We start from the raw sequence: 18213 nt of genomic DNA, 5'->3' as shown, positions 1-18213 counted from the left end.
GCTTCTTCTGTTTACTGTTTTAATCTTAATTTAACTGGTGTGAATCATATTGCTACCCATATTAACAGCTTTTTAATTCTTTTGACATAAATATTCTATTTTATTACTTAATTGCCCATTTTATTCTATAAAACGATAAATAACAATTTGCCTTGTTACACAAATATAAAGTCAGCTTTCTGATTATCCTTATTGTGATGCTATGTTATAGTTTAGAGATTAAACAGTAAAATATACACCTCTACAAGACAGATAGAGTGGTTTGAAAGTGATATTGGCTCGGTTGATGGTTTGTTGAGAGGTTAAGGTCCCGTTTGGTGAACGTTTTCAGCACCATGGACGAGGACTTTCCGCGGAACCCCATAAAGACGCATCACTGCTGCTTTATTCTTATAATAACGCTCTCATACAATGTGACGTTCTCTAGTCTAAAAATATATGCTGTCGGGGAGACGGTTCCCTGAAGTTTCCAATATTAACATGGCTGCGTCTGTCGTCAGCGTACTGTAGTTCGTCTACACCTTTAAGCGCGCTGTTTGTGAAGTTTTGTGTCCCGTGCAAAGCATATTACAACCGGCTTTCGTTAATCAAACGATATCTGTCAGATATGCAGGAGAAAACAGCTGCGAGCTACTTCATCATATAAAACCCATGCAAAAGACAAACGAAACTCAAACAAGCGCAGACATCACGTAAAAGTGATTTACTCACAGCAAAGGCCCGGTGCAGCTCCAGCAGGACCGACCCGAAGAAAATAAACACAATATCCGTTCACGGAGAGTTTAAATATAACATCCACCCGGTACAAGCGCGATGTCGCTTTGATTGTGCAAATCTGTGCATCACATTTGCGGGCTGCTTTATGGCTTTTAGAGAAGGGTCTGTATTGCTTTGCATTAGATCATTGCAGGTGTAAATCACAGGCTACATAGAGAAACATTATCTACACAGCGCTCATCCTTCCTCCTTCCTTCCTTCTTTTTTTCCACTCCCTCCTCAATCTCACTTACTTGTGACGTAACTGGGGAACGCAGCCTACGTCTTTTCATCCTTTCATCACGAGTCATCTTCTGTGCCAAGTGTACAATATAATTATTTATATACTCAATTTGTTTTTGTTTTTTTCTCTTTCTATAATTTATTTTGTATTTTGCCCCTCTTTCTTGTATATTATTTATTGGTGTGTTTATTTAGAATTTTGTTTAATATTATTATGTGGATCCTTAAAAATATTTATATAGATTATTTACCGTATTTTTAATTTTCTCTCATTTTAATTATAACGTGTTATGTAATTGATGACAATGTTTTTCAATCATTTTAATTACACATATTTATATATAAAGAAAAAATATTGTTCAAGTTTAATAAAAATCTTAAGTGTAGATTTTATTCACAAATCTAAGCCATAAAGCACATTTTTTCCTGTTTAGAACAATTTTATTCTTAGTCACATTTGCCCTCTATTTGAATATCCAACAGTAATATAATAATATTTATTTATATAACACCTTTTAAACACATTGTTTACAAAGTGCATGGAGAGTGAATATGTTTGTGCAAACACATATGCACATAGTTAGATATATACATTTTAGTTCAGTTTTCCCTTCCTCCAGGATTGTCTTCTCTTCCTCTAAGCTATTCGTTATGGGCACAGTCGTCTATTTATACTTTGCTCTTTAATAATTGAGAAGAGATGAATCCTTTCGAAGAGCCTATTTTCAAGCCAATGCTCACTGTAAAAAACGAGGTGTTAGCAGAATGAAGACAACTTAATTAAGAAAATGTCTCGACTGAATTTGAAATGTCAAGTAGCCTTGAAAATGTCAAATCTGCCATCATTGTAACAAACAATTAACTTTAAGGTTTTTGATTTTGTAATATATATATATAGTAATTCTTTCCCTTCATGTCAGATCTCCACTCAAGAAATGGGCAAAAGCATGAACATTTCTAAAAAATAAATACATAAAAAAATTTTTTAATGTGATCTTACGTGCTTTTTTTTTTTGATGATTGAAAAATATTGTTAAACATGTTACCCGCCTATATTAGGGGCGCACCAAAAAAATATTATTTACGCTATGCTAATCTGACCACGATTAATGTCTAAAATTGTTTTAAAAAACACTAAAATACCCAAAATAATATGAATTTATACATGCATATTTATTGTTCCATTAGACGTCACAAATGTCACCACTGTGCACATCTTCATACAGAACACTATTAAAGACAATAATATCAACATCCAATGCTCACACTGAGGGTTAGCAAAGATGTATAAAGCACAATGAATGAACATAGCCTCTCAAAAAATGAGGAAAACAGCATTCAAAAACACCTGAAAATGCATGAAATTAAAATAAATTCTGAAACTTAGAAAAGTAATTGCCATAAACAGCAAAAACATCAAATGTTCAGCGGCAGGTATTTTAAAAACCCTGCAATTGAGAATAAACGCTTCATCTCTCCAACAATACAAAACCTGTATTTCGGTTGGAATAAATGTTTCTTTTGATGAAAAGGCCAGAGTGCACTAATGCAAACAAGACTAACATAAAGCAAACCTCATGCATGCATTTCTCACTTGGACACAAAGCACTTTTTGTAAACCACTATTTCAAAGTCAGCATGGGACTAATGTAAAAATAAAATACATTTTAAATTAAGAAAAATAACAGTGGAATTTTAGAGCCTAAAATTAGCTAATGATTAATGGCAAATAGTGTGATTATGTCAGTAAGCGAACTAAAGCTCACCAGTGGTCAGTAAAATTTGAAAAGTATAAAGCAAAACGGCCTTATTTTATCATGTCAGCTATAGAGATTATAATAATAGTGTGTTTATTAAGACAGGGTTTTTTACATTTGCATAGAAAAACATTAGGTACTGATTAGGATGAAAAAGAAATATATTGTAGTAATTACGATTAGGTTCATCAAACTGCAGGGTTGCTACCCTTACAAATATTGTCATTCTTTTACCACTTGATTTGAAATACCAAACAGTAAAAAAACCTTCTCTCTCTCTCTCTCAAAAAAAAAAATATATATATATATTTTTATATATATATATAAAGAATTTTCTTTTGGTCTTTCTCCTTTTCAAGTACTGTTAAAAGCTCAACAATAAATAAAAATTATGAGTTACTCTGTCAGTCCAGAAACAAGCTTAAAAACGATGAAACGTGAGCATTATTCAAGGACGCACTCATAAACTGACACTTCTTATGTGTTGTTTGAGGAACTCCTCTGAAATGTGTGCGTTTTTTTGCCTCATTCGCATTTTATCATTCTCCAGCCCGTCTCTCTCCCCTTCTTCCCCTGAGAGACTGATGTCACTGCTGAGGCGGCCCAGGTGTTCGACCGAATCACACTTTTCGAGATCAGAGATGATGGTCTGGAGGCTGACGATGGAAAGAGAGTCTGAACCAGATCGTGTCACGTCTGCTCTTCCCATGTCCACCCACCTGGAGTTCTTATGTGTCTCCACCCACTCTCTGGTATTAGCCACGCCCTCTTTTCCAGCCACCCAATCATTTGATCTCGGGTAGCCTCCGCAGGCTCCGCCTTCGGTACCTGTGCTGTTGCTTGTTTCTGCTCCTACAGGCGGGCTCCGCCCACCGCACGTTTTGATTGGTTCATCCTTTGTTTGGTCCTGCTCCCTCTGGGCATGAATCTCCTCACTGATTTGCTCCAGGTGGCGCAGGGTGCTGGAGTAGTTTAACTTGGCTTTGGAAATACGCTCCCCTAACAGTAAAATTTTTGACTTGTGCTCCTGCAAAAACATGTTTTGACCATGTTGAGCTCAGACAGTTTAACTGTAAATGAGAATCTTAAAAGGAACAGTTCGTCTAAAAATAAAAATTTGGTCATAATTCACTCATCTTCATATTGAGCTGTGGTAGAAGGCAATATTTTCAGTGTATACTTAACATTTGTTAAAAAATAAATGTCTGTTCCTCTAAAAAAAAAAAAAGCTGTTTTAGGGAACATAGCCCTAAAGTTATATGGATTCCTTCTATGGTACTTTACTTTTTTTTTTTTTTTTGTCATTTTCTAGGGTACAAGCAAATGTTTTAACATTAATTTTAAGACTTTTTAAGACCATATCCATTTAAAAAAAAATCATGAGAGAAGTCACAATTTATATTGAATTAAATGCCACATACAGCTTGTTATGTATCCAAAATACCAATAATATCCAGAAAAAAAGATTTTTTGCATAATGCGTGACTTTTCTACATATATATATAAAGTCAGCTTTCTGATTATCCTTATTGTGATGCTATGTTATAGTTTAGAGATTAAACAGTAAAATATACACCTCTACAAGACAGATAGAGTGGTTTGAAAGTGATATTGGCTCGGTTGATGGTTTGTTGAGAGGTTAAGGTCCCGTTTGGTGAACGTTTTCAGCACCATGGACAAGGACTTTCCGCGGAACCCCATAAAGACGCATCACTGCTGCTTTATTCTTATAATAACGCTCTCATACAATGTGACGTTCTCTAGTCTAAAAATATATGCTGTCGGGGAGACGGTTCCCTGAAGTTTCCAATATTAACATGGCTGCGTCTGTCGTCAGCGTACTGTAGTTCGTCTGCACATTTAAGCGCGCTGTTTGTGAAGTTTTGTGTCCCGTGCAAAGCATATTACAACCGGCTTTCGTTAATCAAACGATATCTGTCAGATATGCAGGAGAAAACAGCTGCGAGCTACTTCATCATATAAAACCCATGCAAAAGACAAACGAAACTCAAACAAGCGCAGACATCACGTAAAAGTGATTTACTCACAGCAAAGGCCCGGTGCAGCTCCAGCAGGAACGACCCGAAGAAACTAACACAATATCCGTTCACGGAGAGTTTAAATATAACATCCACTCAATATAAGCGCGATGTCGCTTTGATTGTGCAAATCTGTGCATCACATTTGCGGGCTGCTTTATGGCTTTTAGAGAAGGGTCTGTATTGCTTTGCATTAGATCATTGCAGGTGTAAATCACAGGCTACATAGAGAAACATTATCTACACAGCGCTCATCCTTCCTCCTTCCTTCCTTCTTTTTTTCCACTCCCTCCTCAATCTCACTTACTTGTGACGTAACTGGGGAACGCAGCCTACGTCTTTTCATCCTTTCATCACGAGTCATCTTCTGTGCCAAGTGTACAATATAATTATTTATATACTCAATTTGTTTTTGTTTTTTTCTCTTTCTATAATTTATTTTGTATTTTGCCCCTCTTTCTTGTATATTATTTATTGGTGTGTTTATTTAGAATTTTGTTTAATATTATTATGTGGATCCTTAAAAATATTTATATAGATTATTTACCGTATTTTTAATTTTCTCTCATTTTAATTATAACGTGTTATGTAATTGATGACAATGTTTTTCAATCATTTTAATTACACATATTTATATATAAAGAAAAAATATTGTTCAAGTTTAATAAAAATCTTAAGTGTAGATTTTATTCACAAATCTAAGCCATAAAGCACATTTTTTCCTGTTTAGAACAATTTTATTCTTAGTCACATTTGCCCTCTATTTGAATATCCAACAGTAATATAATACTATTTATTTATATAACACCTTTTAAACACATTGTTTACAAAGTGCATGGAGAGTGAATATGTTTGTGCAAACACATATGCACATAGTTAGATATATACATTTTAGTTCAGTTTTCCCTTCCTCCAGGATTGTCTTCTCTTCCTCTAAGCTATTCGTTATGGGCACAGTCGTCTATTTATACTTTGCTCTTTAATAATTGAGAAGAGATGAATCCTTTCGAAGAGCCTATTTTCAAGCCAATGCTCACTGTAAAAAACGAGGTGTTAGCAGAATGAAGACAACTTAATTAAGAAAATGTCTCGACTGAATTTGAAATGTCAAGTAGCCTTGAAAATGTCAAATCTGCCATCATTGTAACAAAAAATTAACTTTAGTATTTAGTATTTAGTATAAATATCACTATTTAACTTTAGTTCTGTGCAAATTGTTCTCTTTATTTAATATTATGTGCATAATCTCGTGTTCTATGCAGGATATCTGCAGGGTTTTTAAATCAAATTTAAGTCCTTTTAAGACCTTTTTTAAGACATGCACAAATAAAATCAATACCTGAGTGGGATAGGGCAATGTGTTAACACAGTAAACCGTAAAAACACAATTTAAAAAACTTTACAGTTCAAATAAGGGTTTTGATTTTGACTAAAACAAGAAGTAAAAATAACAAACTGTGTGCGTTTGTAAATGTATATGCATATGTGTTTACATTTGCATAGAAAAACATTAGGTACTGATTAGGATGAAAAAGAAATATATTGTAGTAATTACGATTAGGTTCATCAAACTGCAGGGTTGCTACCCTTACAAATATTGTCATTCTTTTACCACTTGATTTGAAATACCAAACAGTAAAAAAACCTTCTCTCTCTCTCTCTCAAAAAAAAAAATATATATATATATTTTTATATATATATATAAAGAATTTTCTTTTGGTCTTTCTCCTTTTCAAGTACTGTTAAAAGCTCAACAATAAATAAAAATTATGAGTTACTCTGTCAGTCCAGAAACAAGCTTAAAAACGATGAAACGTGAGCATTATTCAAGGACGCACTCATAAACTGACACTTCTTATGTGTTGTTTGAGGAACTCCTCTGAAATGTGTGCGTTTTTTTGCCTCATTCGCATTTTATCATTCTCCAGCCCGTCTCTCTCCCCTTCTTCCCCTGAGAGACTGATGTCACTGCTGAGGCGGCCCAGGTGTTCGACCGAATCACACTTTTTGAGATCAGAGATGATGGTCTGGAGGCTGACGATGGAAAGAGAGTCTGAACCAGATCGTGTCACGTCTGCTCTTCCCATGTCCACCCACCTGGAGTTCTTATGTGTCTCCACCCACTCTCTGGTATTAGCCACGCCCTCTTTTCCATCTACCCAATCGTTTGGTCTCGGGTAGCCTCCGCAGGCTCCGCCTTCGGTACCTGTGCTGCTGACTGTCTCTGCTCCTACAGGAGGGCTCCGCCCACCGCACGTTTTGATTGGTCCATCCTTTGGTTGGTCCTGCTCTCTCTGGGCATGAATCTCCTCACTGATTTGCTCCAGGTGGCGCAGGGTGCTGGAGTAGTTTAACTTGGCTTTGGAAATACGCTCCCCTAACAGTAAAATTTTTGACTTGTGCTCCTGCAAAAACATGTTTTGACCATGTTGAGCTCAGACAGTTTAACTGTAAATGAGAATCTTAAAAGGAACAGTTTGTCTAAAAATAAAAATTTGGTCATAATTCACTCATCTTCATATTGAGCTGTGGTAGAAGGCAATATTTTCAGTGTATACTTAAAATTTGTTAAAAAATAAATGTCTGTTCCTCTAAAAAAAAAAAAGCTGTTTTAGGGAACATAGCCCTAAAGTTATATGGATTCCTTCTATGGTACTTTACTTTTTTTTTTTTTTTTGTCATTTTCTAGGGTACAAGCAAATGTTTTAACATTAATTTTAAGACTTTTTAAGACCATATCCATTTAAAAAAAAATCATGAGAGAAGTCACAATTTATATTGAATTAAATGCCACATACAGCTTGTTATGTATCCAAAATACCAATAATATCCAGAAAAAAAGATTTTTTGCATAATGCGTGACTTTTCTACATATATAAGCAAACCTGAAACACACTGAAACTCTTATTTTGAAACATTTATGCTTTTCTAGTACTTCCAGCTGCTCGTTCAAAAAGATAAAAGAGGGAGATAAAATATGTACTCTTACAACATCTACAACATATTATAATATAAATACCATAAAGTAAACAATTCATCAACGGTATTCATAAATTGTGAACTGCTCTGAAACCGCAAGCTTATAGAATGTACTACGACACCGTTGTTCTTTGAAAGTGAAGCTCTCACATTTATTTAATGCAATCATAGCCCTTTGAAGTGTACTAATCACATTAGGCAATATCACAATTTCAGTTTTTCTGTCCCAAATTTAAGACCTCTTAAAGGGATAATTAAGATTTTCTTATAATTAAGACATTTTATAGCATTACATTTGATCAAACTGAATTTAAGACTTCTTAAGGACCTGCAGGGACAGGACTTTTGGAACTTTACACTGTCTTCATTCATGTTCATTCTATGTAATAAAAATATATATATATATATATATATATATAAGTAATATGGGTTTGGAATGACATGAGGGTTGAGTAAATGATGACAGGATTTGCATTTCTGGTTAAATCATTCCTTTAATTTTAGTATGTGGCCATATTTTTCATACTTGGTGTAATGCAAGTGAAATCTATGCAAGTGTAATAACATCTCAACATACCTCTAGAATGTCATTGAACTGAGCCTTGAGCTCAAAGTAAGACTTGGACTTGACGATGGATCTCTTCAGCGATTTCTGCAGCTCCTGCACGCAGGCTTCGGCCTCCTGACACAGCTGGGTGACACGCATGTGCTCCCGTTCGCTCTTCATGCGCTCCTCCTCCGCCTCGTTCACCTGCACAGTTTCAATTCATTTATGACATGCTTAAAGCAATGCTGTGTGTGTGCATGTGCAAAATATATTCAGTGTGGATACATAAACAGAAAAAACATTTTGAACTGCACATCTTATGGGTCATATGGAGGGTTAATGGTGCATTAGTTTCATGTTTTCATGTACATAAAAGTCATACAGGCTTTTGTTTGTGCAGCATATACAGTAAGATTTATTTTTTTAAAGAAATTAATACTTATTTAGCAAGGATACATTAAATTGTCAGTACTGTCAAAAGTGACTAAAGACATAATGTCACAAAAGTTGTATATTTAATAAATGCTGTTCTTTTGAACACAAAAATACCACAAAACAATTAAGCAGCACAAGTGTTTTCAACACTGATAATAATCAGAAATGTTTCTTAAGCAGAAAATCAGCATATTAGAATGGTTCATTTAGAATCAGTTATTTTAAATTGTAAAATTTTTCACAATATTTTTACTGTATTTTAATCAATTAGATACAGCCTTATAATGGGCATAACAGACTTATTAAAAAGAAAAAAAGTTTTTAACAAAATCTGTTGCATGATTTGATCATGTAACAAACGTCCAAGATTGGTACAACTTGGTAAGATACGCTGGAGAGAAGACCGGCATACCTTTGAGGTAGCATGATTCAACATCTCTTGCCAGGTTGGATCCAGTGTCTTGACTGCAGTGAGGCCCTGTTCAGCCACGTGGACCATCTCTCGAGCAGCCGAGTGCATGGACACGGCTCTCTCAAAGCTGAGTGCGGCTTTCTGGGTCTCCTGCTGGGCCTAAAATGGGTGAAACCAATCATAATGCATTTAAGAGACAATAGGATTTCATTAGGTGAAGTTTGTGATAGTAGCCTTTGAAAAACAGGCAAAAATACAATATGATGTTTTGGCATAAAACAGCCATTTTCCACAACTAAATAACGATTTTAATTGTTCATATTAATTATAACTGTTTTTTCTCAATGCTAAAGTAAGGATAAGTGTTCTTCCACCTCTTTTGCTTTTCTTCGTGCCTCATAGTACGGCCTGGCCTTCTCGATGCAGGACCCCAGTTCTGAACTTTTCGCCTTGAGTTTAAGCACAGATTCACTCATTATCCTCCTATGGCTGGACCGAACCTCCTGACAACACAAACAGAACGTTTTTACACAAATTGCGCATACCATTCATAATTCAAATTAATAATAAAAAAAAGTGTGTGCATCAAGCAAGAAGACCTAAGAGAGAGAGAATCATATAAGCCTTATCTGCATTATATGGGGTGGTGGTAAGGTTATTATAGTTAACTAAAACTAATTTAATTTATCTTGATGTGCTAAACCTAAAGTCAAAATAAAAACTAATAAAAATTATATAGACATTAAAAAATAACTAATTACATTACAACAAATAACAAACACATTAAAATTACTTCAGACTTTAAACTTGGAATGCAAAATATAAAAACAAAAATTAATTCAAAATATATTTTTAAAAAAAATTATTATTATATCTTATGATACAGAAATAACACTGGATGTGGTTGCGTAACATTCAATTATTGAGTTGGGCTGGTTTGCAGGTTTGATCCAAAGTACAGTCTACCTAAAACCTGAGATTAGTTCTTTACGCTGTATTAAAAGTGTCTATTAAATGACAATAAGCCATAATAATTAGTATATACTTAAAAAAAAAAAAATTTTTTTAAAAGCATAACAGTCCCAAATGTCCTTGAGGTTAGGACAAAAAATTCCAAAAGCATTCTGAACTTCCACATACTTGCAGTTCCAGTTCCATTTTGTTGATCTCCTCACTGGCCTCATTCAGACGCTCCAGTTCCTCCTAGATACAGAAACAGATACAGCAGGTCACAGTTGCCTAATGTAAAATGATCTTGACGGCTAACTTAAGGTTGCAGGTTCAATCCAAAATAAGGGTGACCCACAGTAACTGAGATTATAATAAATTCCATGAAAAAGCCTTTGGTGAAACTTTATCATAACCAACATTATTATTAGTTATTATTACAACAATATTATATCATATTCATGCCCAAAGTGCATAGGTTGTGAATTTAGGCAAAGAGTGGTGACTTAAAATAAGATAAAAGATATTTTAGATTTGTCAAAGAATATAAAATATAATTAATGATTCTGCTGACATGATAATGAAAAAAGTAATAGATAAAACATGTAAAGAATAGTAAAGAATAAACATTTACAGTGCACATACACATACTTAGAAAAGCCTATTGATCAGCATACATTCATAACAATGTTCATGAACTACAAAGCTGTTAAGCATCTAAAATATTTGTTAATCATTTATTAATTAGGTTTTTACCCGACATTTAATAGTCTTCTACGGGGCGGGGCTTGTTTTTTATTAATATATATATATATATATATATATATAAACGGTGTCGTGTGAGATCTTACTAAAACGCGTTGACTGAATTTCAGTTTACCTGGATTCTTGGATCTAATTCCTCCTCAGTCAGTTTTTCATGTAGTGAGTTTTCATCTTGCCTTTTAGAGTCTTTACCCTCCATCTCGGTCTCCTCGGATTCCCCATCAGCTTCTCTGCTATCATCTGTCACCTCCTCCGGCTGATTTCCTCCTCTGTCCTCCACTGAAGGTGCTCCTGAACCCGCAGGACTTTCACGCAAAACCGCTGGATCCATTTACAGGCCTCTTCGTATAGCCGAGATCAAATGTTGACGATTAACAAAGCGAAAACTGTCAGATCGGAAGCGAAACGGAGAAGTAACCTTACTTGACTATATTTTAAATGTCTTTCCCTTCATTACTTTCTGTCGTAGTTTTTTAGCTTGCTCGCCACTGCAAATGACTAACTGTTATCAGCAAATAAATAAACCGGTTTGATGAGTTTAAAAGTGCCATGAAATTGAATAATATGAAGATTACATGACAAATAATCGCCAAAAGTCCATTCTTTTGCTTCAGATTTACCCCATGGCTAACATCGCTCTCCCTCCGCCATTCAATAATACGGAATGTGATACACGAGTGAGGTAAATAGAAAACGCGAAACCAAACCCTTTAGGACTTTCTGAGCTACTGTAGTTGACGTTGTGTAACATTCGTGTAACGTAATAGCGTGGGAGCCTTTGGTGACGCACGTAATGACTCGTTTGTGTGGCTAATAATAATAATAATAATAATTTGTGTGGCTAATAATAATAATAATAATTGGTAAATTTCATACACAAAAGCAAAACGAGTAGCCTATTTCTAAACCATGTTTTAGGGTATTTAGGGTTGAATTTCTCTGTTTATTGACTCTCTTAATTGTATTGCTAACAAAACATCTAGATATACAATTTTATTTGCAAAATGGAAACGTGAAACTAAGAACTGCTGTCTTATTTTTTATTTATTTTTCCTAAACCCTCTGTATTAGTATGTTTTCATTATTTGGATGTCTTTTTATGTGTAAATAACTTATGTTTAGCACTGAATTGAAACATATTATTACTGTTATTATTATTATTGTAAATACTTTTGTTTTTCCTCATTTGAAAGCCTGCTAATTGTAAATAATTATAATAATAATAACGATTGTTCATTTATTATAAATTGCATGTTTATTCCTCCTGTAATTTTGCTGAATTACTACATCTAAATGAGGTGAATAATAACAATTGTTTTGATAGTGAATTATTTTTATTAGCATTATTATTTAGATAAGCAAGAAATGAGTCATCAAATTTAACAAAAAAATTATTTTCCTCTTCAAAATATCCCAGTATATAAGTAAAAGTAAAACACAAAACATAATCAAGTGTCAAATGATTTTTCCTAACATATTCCAAACACTATGCCATGAACCGTACACACAATTTAATAAAGACAGTACACAGAGGTGAATCAAAAAATTATACATTTATAGGCACTTAGAGTAGGATTCACAGTATTAAAAAATAAGTGTTATTTTTTTTAACATATTTACTCTCATTTTGAGTTCCTGAACAAGTATACTTTGTGTGAAAAACATGTATGGTCAGCATAAGATTTAGGTTTTATCTGTCAGTTTAATGATGCATCTTACGTGACAAAGTTCTCACATAAATCCTAGTTAACTTCATACCGACAAATAATGAAACCTGAGGCAAAAATCTGAGTGATCAATTAATGGTTTTATCTTTGGTATCATCCTGAAACCCCAACTAGAGGTTTTTCCATCATAAAGCAGCACAATGGAATTTTAAGACAATTGCTCTCTGTGAAGGGAATGATGGTGACAGATAATATGCGATATAATTTTCATATGCTTTGCACCTTAAAAGAAATTCTTGTGATGCAGGCACAGCCCACCTCAACTCCAGCTCGGATCATACTGACTCCAACCAGCAGGTGGAGCTAAATAGACCCTCTTTCCACGTGAAAGGAAACTAACTACACCTCTATACCCTGCTCGTGGGACTCCTGACTTCAGGTCATCCATCACACCAAGATTGCGAGCCAATGTTTTAAAACGGTCAGGACTGGAATACTGCACCCGAAACGGACCAGACCCAGACAGTTTCCCACTTTGCAAGTCCTCCACAGTGACAACGGGAGCACTGTAAACCTCCTTCTCAAAGCTCTCATCATATTTCTTCTTTTCTAAATAAGAAAGGTCCATTTTTGTAAAAGGCACAAATTCGGAATTCAGCTTAATAAAGCGGAGGTACTTGTCGTAAAACTGCCCCAAACTCACACCCTTCCGACCGAATGTTAAAGTTCTGGAAATTTCTGGTCTGATGCAGGACCTGTCTCTGCGCTGATCGGGGTGGCGCATCCAGTCGTCCCAAAACGAGGCTGGCCACTTTGGCTCAAGCTCTGCCCAGAGGTCCTTTGTGAGCATCCAGCCCAAGCCTGGGAAAAAATCTGTCCTGTACAACAGACTCGCTTTTCCAGGGTCAACAAATCCTTCCCTGCCATTGTCATTCCAGGCAGACACGCACCACAGAGTCGGGTCCGATTTTAAAATTGGATGAAGTGCTCTGAAGTACTCAAAAAAATCAGGGGCCACCTGGTGAAAGAGATCAAACATACCATCAACAAAATAAAATTCACATAAAAATTTGTGACATCTTTAAATGAATAATTCACCCAAAATCAATCAATCAGTCTGTCTGTCTGACTATCTATCATTTTTACTTTTTTATTGTCAATTGTATGTCTTAATCATCTGTTATACACACATAAAACCACACAAAATGATGATGATCATAGGAACCATTTTTACTTTTCTTTGTATAAAAAATAGTTTTAAAAATCATATTTTGAAATCATTTTTTTATTTTTTCATATTTTACATATGTATCATATTTGGATTAACTTTGTTTATTATATTTTAAATAATTAGTTTTTGTCTTTAAAGCTTCCTTTATTTATTTTTTATTGTTAATTTTATTTCTTAATCATCTGTTATGATTATTTTTTTATTATTTTACGATTTACGTTCTTCTGTGTAATACATCATATATAAAATTTAAAAATATATATTTAAATCATTTGTATTTGAATCTTTATTTTTTTTACTTTGTTGTTAATTTTATTTCTTAATCCTCTTTCATATATATATATATATATATATACACACACACACACACACACACACACACACAGAGAGAGATAGACAGACAGACAGACAGACAGACACAGACAGACAGACAGACAGATAGACAGATAGATAGATAGATAGATAGAATACACACATACACACATGAAAGTATTGGGTTTTTTTTCATGAAGATGGTCATAGGAAACATTTTATGATACTCTGTATGGAAAAGAAAGTAGAAAACGGTCTTAAAAATTTCAGTAGCACTTTATTTTCCAGTCCTGTTACTCATGTACATACTATACTTATTATAGTAATTACAATAACTGGGTAATAACTAGGTACTAACCCTGAACCTACCCCTAAACCTAACCCTACCCCATGTAGTTACCTTATATTACCAGTACTTTCTTAGGTAGGTACACTATAATTACACTGTAAGTACATGCAAGTTCACGTACTGTAAAATAAAGTGCAACCCAAATTTCTCCTTGTGTATCTTGGATTAACTTTTCTTATAATGAATTAAAATTAAGTTACCTCCAAATCATCCTCCACAACAACAACCGAGGAGTATGAAAAGGTGTTGAAAACCTGGTTGAGTGCCCACCGGTAATGCCGGGAGATTTTGTAGTAACCTTGGAACTTCTTATGCTGTGGAGGTACTGAGATATCAGAGAGATCCGGCTGTTTGATATGAGTCAGCTGACTGCCATACGAGGCGATCACGTCAGATGTTTCTGCGTGTCCACAGTCCTGGCTCACTATGATTGGAAAAATTTCAGCAGACGGTCGGTGCTCAATGAGTTTGTCAAGGCAGCGTTTCACCGTCACACGATTACAGGCAATGACCAAAATAGGGATGACCGCCGGAGCTGAATTTTCGGCTTGTGATTTTGGCTTAGCAGCTGACACACCGCCTTTGTTCTCCCAAACCGCCCAATGGTTCTGGATTTGCAATAGGATCTTCTTCTGCGATTCAAGTTCAGCTTCAAATGCATTAGCTACACGCATCACCTCGTTCATTATATTTCCAAACTGGCCTCCTCCGGCTCCGTCTCCCGTGTTACCAGGTTCATCCGGGCTGTCAAGAGCCCCTCGGGTGGAAGGGCGTCTCATGAGGACAAAAATAAGAATAACGTTCCAGGCTACAAATATGAAAGCACCACAAATGATAAGAGGACTTCTCTTGCGTAGCATGGCCTGATGTGTGATAGGACAGAGGATTCAGGAAGGAAGAAATGGACATGAAGTGGGCTTGTAGGACAGGAAGGTTTGACGGAAGGATGAGTGAGAAAAGTTTTGTGGATATTTGAATATTTTTTTCACATGCTTTGCATGATACTTTTAGTCAGCATTCACAATAGTAGAAGCAATATGTAACATTAAATCGACGGAAGGTGAAAATAAGACATATTCCAGGTTTTAGGATTCTGATATAGACATTTCTGTCCAAAGTGACACAGTGACCTTCAGCAGAGCCTGTAAAATAAGCAAGATTACCAGATATTAAGCAGAGAAAAAGCTCACATATATGTAGCCAACAGTCCTGAATTAAAATTAAATACATTCTTTCATTACTTTCTTTTTTTATGCTATTATTATTATACTTTACTGTATAGTCTATATTTTTATGTATTTTGTATTGTCCTTGTAAGTTATGTCTGTTCTCATTCTCGAGAGGAGTAAACAAAGTAAGAATTTCATTGTGACAATAAAGCTCTTGAATCTTAAATGCATGTTTTACAATAAAACAGAAAAAAAAATCTAACAAAAAAACATTTATTTTATTTCAAGTAACAATTTTTTATGGTTTTAGTTTTATTAACTATAATAACACTGGTACAGATGAAAATGTTCCTTATTTTCCTAAAGGAAAACTGACTTTGTCCCTTATTTTCCTCTGATGAAGTTGACAGCCCTACAAAAAATATCTCCCTGAGATTCTTTTCAGTTTTTATTTAAAAAGAAAAAAAGCATTGTGTATGATAATCCATGCATTATAACATTTGGTATGATATGTCAGGCAGTAACAATGTCCTATTTTGTGATGTCCTATTTTATACACTTTGCACACCATGTTTTATAGTTTCATAATAATTGAGAAACTACATCAAAAAATAGTATTTAAAATGCAATAGCTAAATGATACTTACAAAAAAAAATGTCTATGAAAAGACATTTCGATTTGTTACAGGATCTAAAAAAATGTTAATTAAATGCATTTGTCAACTACGCTATGAGAATATAAGTTCATTTTCAAAATGCAATAACATGTTAGTTTTATTAGTCAGAAATTGACCTTTCCACTGTATTGTACAAGCAAATATGGAAACGCAGATCCTTCCGTCGATCAATAATCTCACCTGTAACTCTTTCAGCCCTCCCTCAGCCACAACTGTTAAACAGTAAGAGACTAAACCGGTCTGTTCATCACATATGAGAGCTGAGGTCAAACAAAACAAGGATGTGTAAAAAATGCCAACATATCTGACTTACATGAGTCAACTCTCACTCATACACTGACATGTTTCCCGTCTTCTTTAGTCTTCCAATATATTCATACTTCCGTCGCTTTGAAGCTTATGTCCCATTTCAACTAATCCAAGTAATTTATTTGAATATAATGTGGAATAGACGTTGATAATCCTTAATTTAAAGCACAGTAAACTTCCTGCCTACGCGTACACCCTTCGAGCTTCGCTCAAGAATGCAAGAGTACTTGACTTCCGGGTGGCGTCATTTTTAGGAAGTCCCGCCCCTTCCCGTCACTTACGAGGAGCTGTGTTTACCATAATGAAGAGATAAGCGTACATAAAACGCATTTCTTTTGTGTTCATGGCAGGTGAAAGGTTAGAGGTAGGGGGTCGACCTCTGGATATACGGGGCTGTTAGGCCTCAGGGTGTTTATGCTGATCCCGCGAAATTTATTAGCAGGGTCTCTGGTAAGAATCCCCTTACAGAGGTGGAAAACAGGTGTCCTCCTCAATTAGAAAAGCCATGTGCCAGACATAAATTGGAATTTATGAACTTCTCTAAATCATAAAAAGTTCCCACGGTCATTATATGTATGGATATCACTTTTAATTTAGAGTTTTCTAAGCCTAAGCTTTCTAAGCTTTCCAACTCCTCTCTGTTAAACCGTATTCAAGATTTTTGTAGGATTATAGGATTAATTCCTGACATGCAAATAGAAATCCAATAGGCTATGGACAGACAGACAGACCGATAGATAGATAGATAGATAGATAGATGTAATCAAAAAGTCATGCCAAATAATAGAGCCAGATTGCATTGGGCTCTGCTTCTACTTGAGCCAGATTCAAATCTCAAGATTCAAATTTTTTTTTTGTTGGACTGTAGAATTAATTCCTGACACAAAAAAACACACATTCTTGATTGTTTTTTAATTAAGCACTATGTGGCCTATATATTAACATACACAAAGTCAAACAAGCATTGCAGCATCAGTTTCCTGTTCACTTAACAACATTCTTCTTTGTACTTCTAAATATTTAAAAAAGTTGCCAGATTATAAAAACTGATTATGGTCAGCAGTTTGGTTATATAGTATATACCAATAATAGTTTCTTTTTCCACAAAGGGAAAATTCAGGTGGCAATAACAGTGTAAAATCAAGTTTAAAGTGTATAAAAATACAATACATTCCATAAAGCTGAAGCGAACAAGACAGCACATGGAAGAACATAAGAGTACAATCTATCTATCTATCTATCTATCTATCTATCTGTCTGTCTGTCTGTCTGTCTGTCTATCTATCTATCTACAGTTGTGCTCAAAATTATTCATACCCTTGGTAAATATGATCAAAGGCGGCTGTGAAAATAAATCTGTATAATTAATCCTCTTGATCTTTTATTTAAAACATTTACAAAAACCTAACCTTTCATTGGAGAATAAGAATTTAAAATGGAGGGAAAATTTCATTATTTAATAAATATTTTTCTCTAATACACATTGACCACAATTAATCATACCTTTTATTCAATACTTTTTGTAACCTCCTTTTCCCAAGAGAACAGCTCTGAGTTTTCTCCTGTAATGCCTGAAGAGTTTGGAGAACACCTGATCAGAGATGAGAGACCATTCCTT

At 34.7% G+C, this 18213-nt stretch overlaps 4 protein-coding genes across 6 annotated transcripts in view; all 4 read right to left on the bottom strand.

Moving 5' to 3' along the window:
* The window catches only part of LOC107752602 (gamma-aminobutyric acid type B receptor subunit 1-like), a 53722-nt gene extending 52574 nt beyond the window's left edge, over positions 1-1148 (bottom strand). Inside the window, exon 1 of the mRNA XM_016568617.1 lies at positions 712-1148. The gene's annotated coding sequence lies outside the window, so the exon portion shown is untranslated. The remainder of the gene's footprint in view (positions 1-711) is intronic.
* A 1005-nt stretch (positions 1149-2153) lies between these two features.
* LOC107752201 (SH3 domain-binding protein 5-like) lies at positions 2154-3921 on the bottom strand. The gene is made up of 2 exons (XM_016568103.1): positions 3445-3921; positions 2154-3411 (listed from the first exon to the last, which is right to left on the bottom strand). Exons 1-2 carry the CDS (start codon positions 3793-3795, stop codon positions 3217-3219), a joined length of 546 nt encoding a protein of 181 aa, XP_016423589.1. The 5' UTR covers positions 3796-3921; the 3' UTR covers positions 2154-3216.
* Positions 3922-6562: 2641 nt separating this feature from the next.
* LOC107752193 (SH3 domain-binding protein 5-like) lies at positions 6563-11584 on the bottom strand. Its single transcript, XM_016568093.1, has 6 exons — positions 10997-11584; positions 10309-10371; positions 9543-9671; positions 9169-9327; positions 8352-8525; positions 6563-7200 (listed from the first exon to the last, which is right to left on the bottom strand). Exons 1-6 carry the CDS (start codon positions 11210-11212, stop codon positions 6634-6636), a joined length of 1308 nt encoding a protein of 435 aa, XP_016423579.1. The 5' UTR covers positions 11213-11584; the 3' UTR covers positions 6563-6633.
* A 714-nt stretch (positions 11585-12298) lies between these two features.
* On the bottom strand, positions 12299-16847 carry LOC107752174 (alpha-1,3-mannosyl-glycoprotein 2-beta-N-acetylglucosaminyltransferase-like). Of its 3 annotated transcripts, XM_016568070.1 has the most exons (4): positions 16600-16847; positions 16467-16498; positions 14641-15582; positions 12299-13566 (listed from the first exon to the last, which is right to left on the bottom strand). In XM_016568070.1, exons 3-4 carry the CDS (start codon positions 15298-15300, stop codon positions 12868-12870), a joined length of 1359 nt encoding a protein of 452 aa, XP_016423556.1. In that variant the 5' UTR covers positions 15301-15582; positions 16467-16498; positions 16600-16847; the 3' UTR covers positions 12299-12867. The 3 variants fall into 3 exon arrangements, with proteins under 3 accessions (XP_016423556.1, XP_016423563.1, XP_016423569.1); XM_016568077.1 differs by lacking the exon at positions 16467-16498; XM_016568083.1 differs by lacking the exon at positions 16600-16847 and having other exon boundaries at positions 16403-16471.
* Between the last annotated feature and the right edge of the window lie 1366 nt (positions 16848-18213).

The sequence above is a fragment of the Sinocyclocheilus rhinocerous genome, unplaced genomic scaffold (assembly GCF_001515625.1).
Source record: "Sinocyclocheilus rhinocerous isolate Xijiao unplaced genomic scaffold, SAMN03320098_v1.1 scaffold1965, whole genome shotgun sequence".
In the NCBI taxonomy this organism is placed as follows: Eukaryota; Metazoa; Chordata; class Actinopteri; order Cypriniformes; family Cyprinidae; genus Sinocyclocheilus; species Sinocyclocheilus rhinocerous.
This window is presented reverse-complemented; position numbering and strand designations above follow the sequence as displayed.

Coding starts and splice junctions, on each gene's coding strand:
- LOC107752201 (XM_016568103.1), bottom strand. CDS start 3,795: ATGTTTTTGCAGGAGCACAAGTCAAAAATTTTACTGTTAGGGGAGCGT. Junction 3,412..3,444: donor TGGGAAGAGCAGACGTGACA/CGATCTGGTTCA, acceptor TCCATCGTCAGC/CTCCAGACCATCATCTCTGA.
- LOC107752193 (XM_016568093.1), bottom strand. CDS start 11,212: ATGGATCCAGCGGTTTTGCGTGAAAGTCCTGCGGGTTCAGGAGCACCT. Junction 10,372..10,996: donor AATTAGATCCAAGAATCCAG/GTAAACTGAAAT, acceptor TTCTGTATCTAG/GAGGAACTGGAGCGTCTGAA. Junction 9,328..9,542: donor CACGAAGAAAAGCAAAAGAG/GTGGAAGAACAC, acceptor CACCCATTTTAG/GCCCAGCAGGAGACCCAGAA.
- LOC107752174 (XM_016568070.1), bottom strand. CDS start 15,300: ATGCTACGCAAGAGAAGTCCTCTTATCATTTGTGGTGCTTTCATATTT. Junction 13,567..14,640: donor TTGTGGAGGATGATTTGGAG/GTAACTTAATTT, acceptor CTCTTTCACCAG/GTGGCCCCTGATTTTTTTGA.